The 12,380-nt window shown below is 35.1% G+C and overlaps 1 protein-coding gene across 3 annotated transcripts in view; it reads right to left on the bottom strand.

The window, feature by feature from the left end:
• Positions 1-12,380, bottom strand: part of NKAIN3 (sodium/potassium transporting ATPase interacting 3) — a 368,461-nt gene that overhangs the window by 82,108 nt on the left and 273,973 nt on the right. For all 3 annotated transcript variants that reach the window (XM_035317941.1, XM_035317939.1, XM_035317940.1), the window contains exon 4: positions 3,447-3,644. In XM_035317941.1, the coding sequence (XP_035173832.1) occupies positions 3,447-3,644 (198 nt within the window). The remainder of the gene's footprint in view (positions 1-3,446; positions 3,645-12,380) is intronic.

The raw sequence follows: 12,380 nt of genomic DNA, 5'->3' as shown, positions 1-12,380 counted from the left end.
TAAGTAGATTTCAAGGTCCAAAAAAGAATATTCTACTGTGGGGACTAGATACTAGGAAAAAAAAAAAAAAAAAAGACAGGCCTTCTTATCTACGTGGCTGGCCATCTAGTAATTCTTCAGTACTGTAAAAAGACAACCTAAATGACCTTTTAACTAACAACTGAAATTAGTATCCCAATTAGGAAAACAGTTATGCATCTAAAATGAATGGGAGCCTCCTCAGGTCAACAGTACTCAGAAAATGGGGGGAAACTGCAGCAAGTCTGATAATCTAGGTGGTGACTTATGTTCTGTGGGACAGTAAATTAAGCAAGGCTAAATTACAATTCTAAATGGAAATTGAAGTACAGACTCGTATGCTAATCACACTGCCTCACAGATGGAATAAGGAAGATAATAAGATGGGAGGAAAACCCTACTTTGCATATTTTAACATTGTGTATATCAGTCAAAAGCAATATCTGAAACTGCAACTATTTAATTCCCAGTCAAGCCTTACAAGTTCCTGGCACATTTTGAACATGCAATGAATTGTATACAGAATTTATTTATGATTATTCTAGGCAATCATTCACACCACAAGAAACATCTTTACACAAGAAACAGCTTTACATAAAGCTGTACAAATTACTACATAGTTTTTATATTTTTCCATATGCATATTTCATTAAGTGTATATATATTAAATGCTTTTATTCTATTATTATAATATTTCTGTGTTCTTGTCATTTGGTAAATTTTGAGCTTAATTTTATTACACTGGATAAGCAGAGAACAAATCTGTTCTTGATTTCAGCCACCAGCTGTATTTCCACAGAACTCTAAATTTAATTGCAAAATTTCTATAAAAAATTCTGAATATCACAATACATTTTTCTTACAGAAGTGAGGAATAATTTATATAAATACAATTTGAATATATTAATGTTTTTCTCCTATTAAATCAACTATACGACAATTTCCGTTGTATGGGTTCACTTGAGCAAAACAAACACTAGTGGACTATGAGAGGAATTTGCTGAAGATGCAGAGATGGACCTAATGGGAGAGGCAACCTGGTTTCAGTATCAAACCCTCACAAGAGTAAGAAATCTGTACTCTGTCGGGCTTTGCAGATGCGGTGTGCAATATTCTTTTTCCAAAGCCTGCTTGCATTGTAATTTCACAATGTATGTTGACAGATGCAGGACTAGGCCTCAAGAGAAGTAATTTTATCTTCACTAAAAACTATCTTGACTCAAAGTCTTTACTTTCTGACTGAACAACAGGCAGGAAAAGGCTGGTTTAGGTGCCTATGATGTCACTGGTGCCTGAGAATCTGGAACAGGCACATGGGATATGCAAGCACTTGTGATGTCACTGGTGAACTAAGAAAATGCACTAATTCAGGTCTGGACTTTCAAGTGGAAGTTCACTAATCACTGCTGTAAGATCAAAGTTTATTAAATTTTGACTAAAAGCAGTGATAAGGCAATAGCATTTGACATCTTACAAAAGCATCCTTTAGTAATGTTGAGAAGTCTAAAACTTCAAGACTTTTAGACTGTGAACACTACTGTGTTCTAGACAGTTAGGCAGTTCACAGATCATAGGTCCTAACCCTGTCAGCAAGACTTCTAAATAGGCTGATGTTTGCCCTCCAGAAATCCAAGGTAACAGCTCTGTTAACCACCTTTCTTACTTCACCGAAGATCAAAAACTCTATCATTTCATGATTGCTGTGCCCAAGACAGCCTCCAGCCATCACATCACCCATAAGTCTTTCCCCTTTTGCAAGGACAGGTCAAGTGAGGCACCTTCCCAAGATGGTTCCCTCACCACCTGTGTGAGTAAGCTATCCTATACGAACTCCAGGAATCTCCTAGACTGCTTCCTCTCTGTGTTAGTTTATTTCTAGCAGACATCTGGGAAGTTGAAGTCTCCCATGAGAACAAGGGCTAGTGATCATGAGACTTCTAGTTGCTTATAGAATATTTCATCTGCCTTTTCACCCTGTTGGAGTGGTCTATAACAGACTCCCACCATAATATCTGTCTTATTGCCCTTTCCCTGTCTCTTACCCAGAGACACTTTTATCACCATCTCCCAGCTCTGTGCAGTCAAGGCATACCTTAAAATACAGGGCTACTTACCTCCTCTTCTTCTCTGCCTTTCTCTCCTGAAGAGCCTGTAACCACCTATTACATTACTCCAGGCATGCAAGTTTTCCCAACATGTACACTGATTTTTTTCATTCAGAGTATAAATGTCATTAAGTTGCGAAAATGTAAGAATTAAAATCTGAACATAATAAGCTTAAAATATCTAATATCTTTCTTTGTTAGTAAAGGACTTACAAGTCAGTTAGTAAAACATCATGAAGTACTGAGTAGACCAGGCATATCCAACCTATCTGGTTGATCAGACCATGGAGTTTTTTTTCATGGAGCAGGTGTGGATTTTAGACCACAACTCCTCTCTGACTATCTACCAAGCACTGGTGGTCATGGTTACAACCATGAACCATGAGCATTTGTCTTCTCAGAATAGGTGCAGGTATCTAAGGCATATCAGAACCACGTGCACCTATATGGTATGAACCATTTGCTATGTACTACAGTCAGCTATGTAGAGAAAGAAACCAAGAAAGAGCTACCACTTCTGAATCACACAAAGTTTATGCCAGTCAAGATTTTGAGCATAAGCAGAACCATCTACCAAAATGAGGAAAGACTGGACAAGACTGGGCTGCTGCTCCCAAAGTAATTCATCCAGCCCCAGTGCTTCTTCGAATTGCCCATAGCCCTCAGGTGCCCATTGTCCTATGGCTCAATGACCATGCAATAGACTGCATACTTTTTGTAATGACTTCTAGTGCTTGCAGTTTTTGACTAGTACTGCAACAGTAAAAAGTAGATCATGAAGGCAGAATATTCTCATAACCCAGAGTCCCAGGAAAGAACAGATAATGTCATTAAATATACATGAGTACTCTCATTCCTAATATTTCTCTGACTTTTTTCAAATGTCACATTCATATCTCACTTTGGGAGAATCTTATCTGTGTGTCATGTAAAATATATTTACATTCAGGACTGAATAAATACCATCATTGATTGTGAAATTTGGAAAGGTTTAGGCCAACTAATTTTGGACAAGTCTGTTCTCCTTTTCAGTATGTCTCAATGAATGAGAGATGAGAATTTGAAATAGGTTTCACCTCTCCTAGCAAAGGCCAGAATGGGGACTATGCCACTTTGTCACTTTTGTCATAAGCAAAGAGAAGAGCAGTGTACATTTTAATAATGTGACTATCATTCTGTAATTCAAAATACAATACAATTCCAAATCCATGCTGCTATTGATCAACCACTACATCACCTTGTCAGGAAAGGGGCACACAACAACTGAAGATTGAATGCAGAAAGATGGCTCGAGTCCGAGTACAAGAGAAAATTGGGACTTACAGAGAGGAGTATTTGGATAGCGCTGTGAATAACCTCTAGGTACTGGAAATCAATTATGCAGCCTGTCACAGAGACGTAGGAGTAATCATCTAGGATGCCAGGAGAAGAAGGACGCACCACCCTTCGTATGCAGCCAGGCCCATGCTCCCGCCACCAAGATCGGTGCATTGAGATGTTAAAGGTCATGAGATCAGTTTCCTAGGAGACAGGGAGGGAAAAAGCATGAAATCCTCAAACTCAATGTTATTTAAGATGAAGAAAGGGACATAAGAGGTGATTTTAGTTATTAAAATGAAAGTAAGATAAATAACTTGCCTTCCCCTTCACCCACATAATTTTAACACAAAAGAAGACCATTAAGAGAGAAAATTGCAAAAGTTTATTATTTATTTCGTAATTGCGCATTGGAGTTGCGCATTGTCTGGTAGAAGGACCATCATATCATGTACTGCACAAAACAGAGTGAATATCCTATGTCTCCATGGACTCACAGCCTGAAAAACACTCTGGTTGTTACTTGATTAGAATTTGATTCAAGAATTATTTTTTGAATAAGCAACAGAGACAACTTTACTCCATGGTACTGGAGATGATCTAAAACAATTTTCTACCATGTTTATTTAAATTAATAATTATAGTAAAATTAAGTATCATTTTAAATTAGGCCACAGCCAGGCAGATTGTCCCAGTTGCCAATGGTTCAGATGAAATATTCTCCGCTGCCTAAGATTTGGCTGCCTTTCCTTCCTTCTATTACCCCCATGGAGATTATCTTTTTCTTAGCTTAGCTAATAAACCCACTTCTGTGAACTGATTTGAGTTTAAAATAAAAGGAATAACTTCTCTTCGTTCACAGCAGCTTCAAAAAAAATCAATGACAACTTCTCTAATCAGGCTACCCGTAGAAATTTACTTTCACAGTAACAAAAAGTACACTTGGTGCAAATTCCAGTTCAAGAAAGAGTCCTTATATTTCCCTTTGTTAATTGCTTTTATTCTGGCTACACCTGAAAATTAACAGGTGTTACACGTTGCCAATCTCTATTACTGTTAGTTAGCAGTAAGTAATCAGCCTTTGTGATTTGATGTTTTGCTCTTCATAACTTCTTTACCCCTAAAATGCAGATTTGTAGGATCATTATTCACAGTTGATGAAGCATTTGTCTTTTGACTTCGTATGTCATTCCTTAATAGTGGTTTAGAAAATTTTCAGCTGCACTATGAAAGTGATTTACAAAATCAGAAGTTGATAGACAATTCACTGTAAAGAAAATGTAATTATAAATACAGTCATAGGAAATAGCTGAGGCTTTCTCTGTACAACAATGCCAGAGATTGCACAGTGTTATCAAGTGTTTTTAACAACTGTCAAGTGTAGGAAATGCCATTTGTCAAGCAGTACACAGATACTCATCTATTTTGGTAACTCTTTGTTGAGTGGGAATATGGATTTACCATGTGGGTTAGTCTGTATCAAATGTTGTAAGTTAACACTGTTACCATAACTGCGGGGAAAAAATTGTGGCGTCCATGTGTTTGGTTTTGGTTTCATAGTTTTCTTTGCCCTTGAAGTTTTTTTTTTTCCAATTTTTTTCTTTTTTTCTTTTGCCTTTAAGTTTTATTCAAGTTTGTGCTTGGGCAGGTCACAGCAAAAGGCAAAGCAAGCCAGTAAACTTGCACAAGGAAACAGCTCTGTTACATCTTGCCAACACCTTTAAAACATAAGAATTTGACATGTGATTTTGCTGATCGTTATCAGAGCTTGTTTACATGCATCACATCTGTAGTTTCGTTCATATTTCAAGGTTCCTGGTGACACAGTGAGAAGGAAACTGCAGTATTATAGGTAAAATTATTTTATATGATTAAAAAGAATAGAGATATCATCACAGCAATTGCTGCTTTTCCTATTATTATTATTCAGACATTATGGACAAAGGCTATAAGTAGAGCTTTCTAACAATTATTTGGCACTGTGTATATTATGTCCTGAGCCCTCAAAACAGGTAAATGATGATAATGATGGCCCAGCAAAAATCAATTTTAGAAATGCAAACAGAACCACCTGGTGCACAAGCTTGACCTCTAAAATATCACTTCACATATTGGCAGACGTAAGCTGTTTGAGCTGATAAATGTTAAGCTGTCAATCAATAAATGAAAGCCTAAAAAAAATTTTTTTTATTATTATTATTTTTATTTTTTATTTTTTAAGCAGCCGAAGCACACTCCCACCTAATTTCTTGGAGATTTTAAATCTGTAAAGTCATTGGAATATACCAGGCTTTGAAAAATTAGCCCATATCTTACTTACAGAAACATAGAAAATGAAAAAATACTTTGGTTGGGTGTACAGATTTTAAATACCAGTGTACTTCTGAGAGTGTTTCAGTATCTGTAAATTCAGTGTTTGGAAACTCTGTGCATAGTGGAAAAGCTGCTGCCCAAGTGGATTATTCTCAATTGCATGTTTAATAAAAGTTAAGAATTCTTTCAGAATGTACAAGCAGGTACTTGAATTTTTTTCAAGAGATAACATGCTATTTTCCAATGAAACAAGCAACTATTAAGCAAATGGTTATAAAATGATGAGACTTCAGCAGGTGATGTAATGTAAACTGTTTATTTCTTACAGAAGAATGATGCCTCTTCATAATAAGAGACCAAATTCCAGGCTCTGTACAAAAGACATCAATCTGTCTCTTTGATGAGTCAGTTGGGATTCATGTAATAACTGAAATTTCAATTATGAATTGAAAATTGCTGTCTTCTGAGCTACAGACTCATGATGTTTCTTGATCTTGATTCCATACATCAGCAGGTAAACCATACTTCCTCAGCTAGTAGACTGTCAGGAGGATGCCATAAATTAAGAACAGGTAGAACACAAATAATAGGACTTCTAGGAAAATCATGTGGTGCTTATGGAAGTGATATAGCAAAGGGAATCCCTATGCCCTACTCCCCTCTTTTTCATTCAGCACTGAAGAAATGCTCTGGTATATGGTAAAAAGTTTTCACCTGAGCACAGGATCAGCACAATAATCACACTTCTACCAATGTAGAGTCCTGCTTAACAGCTTTTTAAGCTTTTAAACTATGTATAGGATTTGTGTTGGTTGTCAACCAAAGGATTAATTTTGATCATTATTGGAAATCATTGCTACACCAGGTGCTTTCTTTTAGGTGAGACATAATCCCTCTAAGTCCCAATAATACTGTTTCCTAAGTGCTTGGAGATAATGCTTAATTTCATTCATCTGCTTAAATTCCACATTTGGTTTCAAGTAGAGATTTTCTATATTCAGGTGGTGGATCTAGATAAATCTTATCAGACAATAACAGATAGCAGGGCTTAGTTTTAAACTAAGTAACAATAATAAGGATATTTCTTTCATTTATTTGTTTACTTTGTGTACAGTGCCTACAAGAAGCAAAAAAGATCATAAAAATAATGATAAGACTACTTAATTAAAATCACCAGATCTAAAGAAAGAAAAGACAATGAAACTCCAGGGGAAAAATAATAAACAAGATTCACTTGTTTAGTGAACAGACATATTTTATTGTAACATAATTATTATGCATTGTAGATTTTTTTTTCACTATATGTTTTTGCTTTATGTCATGCTGTTTTATATTTCTTAATTCCTGAAGAATATACTCTTATGAAAAACATTAACAGAGACATTTGCATGTCAAATTGGATGGAGGAGAAGCACTTTTTCTTCCATAAAGCACTCAACACTTGAAATTTCTCAGAAAGGTGCAAGAGTGCTTAGAGTTTCACATATTGAATGAATCCTGTAGCCATGATATTGAACTATGGCTGAAGGAAAGGATTCCCATGTCAAGCATAACTACAGTTAAAAAAAAATGCATGCATTTAATCTCAAAAAAAAAAAAAAAAAAAAAAAAAAAAAAAAAAAGAAGAGGAATCCAAGCTATGAAGTTATATTTTTTAACCTATTGACTAGATGCCCATGAAAAAAAAAAAAAAAAAAAAAAAAGTACTGTCAGTACTGACAGTACAGGCAGTACTGTCTTTGCCGTCTTTTACTGGTGAGCTTTGCCAGAATTTATATATATATATATACACCTATATATATATATATTATTTTTCTTTTTTTAAGTGAGCAAAATAATTTTGGGGAATTTGTTTGAAAAATGCATAGATGATCTACTGAAAAAGATTTAAAAAGAAAATAGGTTCATCTGCATTGTTTAGTTTGCCACATGCTCATAAATCTGTTTCCTGTCTTCTAAAATAGACAGTATTAAAATCAGATTTGCAGAACTTTCTTTCAAAGTGGAGTGTCTTTAGAAGATCAGAAGGCAAGAAGTCAACAAAAGAAGCATACTGCTGTCTTCTTTACTCAACATTATTATCAGTCATAAGAACCCATCAAGGGGTTGTTTTCTGCAACCTGTTGCCCCTGAAGGTGAGCTCTCATCTTTGGCAATATTCAGATCTATGCTCAAATCCCATGTTTTTTTCCTCACCACTTTTGTGGCAGTCTCTGTCTGAGAAACAGCCCAAGAGGTAATATATATAGCTGAAAATAAGCTCCAAGATCAAATGAAAAAAAGACATGAGATAGGGTGATTGAATCAATATGAGCCTTACTCGTCACTTGTCATAAGAAGTTCAACAGGAGCACAAAAAAGTCACAGCTGTCCAGAAGAGCTGTTTTGTTCCCATGGGGTCTTTGACATACTAATTAAGTCAAGCACTTAGTCTGAAAATTGTTCTCCCCTTTTCCCTCTGACGATACAGATGAAGATGAGACAAACCAGGTTTGTACTGATGGCAAACTGAGCACTACATTCTGTTTTGAACACTGGGGATGGGATAAGGGTTTGTGTGAAGTCAAAGCAGAGTGGTGTGTCCCTCAGTCAAGCCATATGCAATTCTGACTGAAAAGAGTCAAGATGATACTGACACGTAACTCTAACAATGAAAAATTTGAAAGAGCATCAGTGAGACATATAGTCACCAACACAAATGCTGTAGGAAAAGTTCTCGGGGCAGATAGATAGCCATGAAAGGTAAAAGAAGGCCTGAAAAAGTCTTGAAACACACACACCCACACAAAGATGTGAAAAAAAAAATATCCAGTTATGGGCCACAAAAATTTTGTGTCCAAAAGGTTCATAAAATTAACATTTAAAAAAGAAATTTATAATGTAAAGCAATTTTGAGCCTCAGCAAGACCATTTCATTTTAACCCATCTTATGTTGTTTTTCTTGTTTTTAAACAAAAATGCTCAGATCCCTGAGTTCTGAATACATTTGAAATATCACAAAATTAAAATTTGTCACCAATATACCTTCTCTGAAAGAAAAACTGCTATAGAAAGATCTTCCACATTATTTTGATATATAGTTTTTTACTGATAACCAGAGCAGAAGAGATCATTAATCTGCCTGTGCACCTCCCCACAGTCTAAGCATTCTACAAATTCACTGCTTGGCTAAGGAAGTATATACCTATTGAGAAGACTCTTGCAATGTTAACAGGGTCTGGTTTGACTCACTTGTGCTAAAACTGCTTGTTCTTATGTAGTTCTCCATAATTAGTACCACGGGCATCCTGAAGTGACAAGCCCTACAAAATCAGTCCTTGCATGGAGTAGTAGTTCTAGTGTTCCTGGGAAAAGTATGCAAATAGGAGACACAATTTGTGCCAAAAGCCCACATAATTCAGTAGGAGGAACAGATGTAATCTAGCCTGTAGCCAAAACAGGATTCATCTTTGTTGTTATCCAAAAAACTGTATTTTGTGCACAGTGGTTGTGAACAAAGACAAAATATGGTAATAAAGGTATGATTAAGAATACAATATTTCAATAATAGTATAGTTAATTTTAATAATTTACTTAATTTCTGATTGGTTCTGTTCTCTCTTTCCCTCATGGATGTAGGAATACTATAACTTCCCCTGCTATATTATGAAATAAATGTTATGCAGGAAATAAATGCATGAGAGAGTGGGTGCTAAATTTAAGGGTCTGTACCAGAATCCAATGCCATTAAAATGAACCATAAAAAGATTTTTGAAAACTCTTTTGAATGTTAAGATTTCCAGCAAGAAAAATAACTCCGTCTTTTGAGACTAACTACAATGTTCATACCTGCATCCAGGAACACTTTTAAAGATTAATAGACCAGTTTAAGCAACTGCTGTTGTGTTCTCTGCTTTGCTTGCTTGAAGCAAAACAATTGCTCGTGATATTGCCAACTCTTGTTGTTTTATGGCAAGTCTGGTTATGTTCAGCATTTTTGTTAAAGGCTCCATTCCCAGGGACATGAGATTACAATAAGGAGTGTGGCTTGTTGCAAGAAAGTGAGTTTAAGAGTAGAAACTTCAAAAGTCATGAGCCCTACTGATAGATACTTCCATCTGTTCTGTAACTGGCATTATTTGCTGCTCTTCTTAAAGCTTAGCTCCTGGGATCTAGGTGTGAAGCATCTGAATCACAGTTCATGGCTATTTAGGACACCATGTCCCCCATCTTGTACCATAGTCCCCCATAGACCTTGGATAATCACAGATCCTGCAGCGTATAGGGAAGGATCAACTGTTTATTAACTATGAACTGATCAAAGAGTTCAAAATTCAAGTGCACCCCAAACAGCTTAAAAGTCAGAAGTCGTAGGGATCCAATAAGGATCCCAGTTTTATTGTTTTTTATATGATTTTATATGTATATGATTTACTGGTATTCCTCTTAGGAAATTTGAATATATGACTAAACCCTAAAAATTAAGAAATGAAAGGACATTTGTAAAAAACAAACAAACAAATAAAAAAATGAAGTAAACTTAATCAAACAATAAAAATGCCACCTTTTCTAGTTTTGTTATATTTATGAGCAGTTGAAAACACTGTTACCAGCTGTACAGGGCTGCCTTCTGCATTAGAGATACCTATTTTTTTTTTTTTTTTTAATTTTAGAGATTGGAACCAGAAGGATCTATGCACTCACCACACCTTTTGAGTGGACTCCTATGTAGCTTATTGAATAAAACTGTCTGCAGCTAACAGATTGCGAAGAATGAGTATCTGCACTGCTGAAGCCCTCCTAGGACTCAGAATACAAAATGAGAAGAGCAGCTGTAAGCAGCAGAAATGTATTGAACTAATAGGGGACACTTTTCTTACTATTTTTATTTAAATGAGGTACAAGAGGTAACTTAAAAAAAAAAAAAAAAAAACTTTTTTTTTTTTTTTCTTCTCCTGCTTTTGAAAACAAACATCCTGATTACACTTATGTTTCTGTTTGGCCTTAATCAGATGAATCTAATTTCCTGCCTAATCAACCTCCAAATCTCAGTAACTCTCACAGACATTCACACAAAAGAGAGTTCTTATTTGTCCTCTCCAGTCATTTCCATATTTTCAGAAGATTATTGCAGGAACAAGGACTCTTTTTTTTTCTCTGACGTGCAGGTTGTCTTTGTTTCAGTTGGGATAGAGTTAATTTTCTTCCTAGTAGATTTTGTAGTGTATTTTGGACTTTAAATGAGAATAATGATAACACACTGCTGTTTTGTGCTTACACTAAGTCAAGGACTTTTCAGCTTCTTATAATCAGACTTCCAAAATTCTTTCTATGAGATTAATCAGAAAGATTTGATAATGTCCAGTAACTTTTGGAAAATTTCATGTTTGTTGTGGGGTGTTGTGCTTACTCATTTTTTTATTTTTTTTTTTTCATTGTGAAGAAATTTATCACAAAGGTACTTCTAATCAACATGATTTAATATGTTCCATAAAGTGTATTTTTAATCCAGGAGGGAAAGACATAAAGTTCTGTTAAGAACTTCAGGTTTAGGCAGATTACTTAATCATCCTGTTAACAGATGTTAAACAAAACTGGTCACTTTAAGAGATGAATAAAGCCATAGAGAAGCCTAATGATCCATTCATTCTTTAACATTACAGACTTGTCTGTAATCCTTCATCATGCGATATTTAATATAACTTGCTCCACTAAATAAAAATAAAATGAGACAACTGCAAAGATGTAAGAGCATATCAGTGAAATGACTTTTTTCATTTCACTGTCAAATTTCAAATTATATTAACAAAAAAAAGAAGGACAATGATCAACTTTGAGATAGGCTGATATAATTGTGAATGACAGCAGGACACAAACGTAAAAGGGCAAGTAAAATTAACATCCCTTTATTTACTGAAATTAGAAAATTGAGAATACTACATGAAGAGCTTCCCAAGATAAAATATATAGAAAAATAATTTTCAGTTTGTATGAGGAAGCAAAAGAAAACAAAACAACGTTGACAATGAGGCCTTTTTCTACATGCTGCTGTGTCTACTGGTTCCAATACACTTCAGAGTGCATTAATCTTTACTGTAAATAATAATTATTGATATAACTAGCATTTTCACAGTGTGTTTTATTTTTAAAACCATTTTAAAATCATTGATATGAAGAGGTCAATGTAACTCCAAAACACAGCTGAAAGTCTGATCAGTCTACAAAGCTACCAAACTGATTCAACAAGCATGTATGCAAGTTACTTAATTTCAACAAGAATCCCATTGACCTTAGGGATCTACATATATTTGCTGGATTAAGGCCAGCAAGTAAGAAAGAATAAAAAATATGTGAGAGAAGGAGGAAAAAGATAAAAACATATGAGCATATTCTTGACAGCCTAATTGTATAAACCTTGGAAATAATATAGGATTTCTTATCAGTACATCCGATACAGATTTGTTTAGCTCAGTGTATAAAGAGGAAGGTTTCTTCAAACAAACACATAATATGTGTTGCTCTAAAACTCTAGTAAAATCTGCCCACATATCATTCTAGTTGATGTTAATGTTACTTCCAGGTACAACTGTGTTGTTTCAAGAATACTACTTTAAAGGTGAATTATCATTTCAGTCTCTGGGAGAGGAA

The sequence above is a fragment of the Oxyura jamaicensis genome, chromosome 2 (genome assembly GCF_011077185.1).
Source record: "Oxyura jamaicensis isolate SHBP4307 breed ruddy duck chromosome 2, BPBGC_Ojam_1.0, whole genome shotgun sequence".
Classification (NCBI taxonomy): Eukaryota; Metazoa; Chordata; class Aves; order Anseriformes; family Anatidae; genus Oxyura; species Oxyura jamaicensis.
The sequence above is the reverse complement of the archived record's forward strand: the minus strand, read 5'-3'. Positions and strand labels throughout refer to the sequence as shown.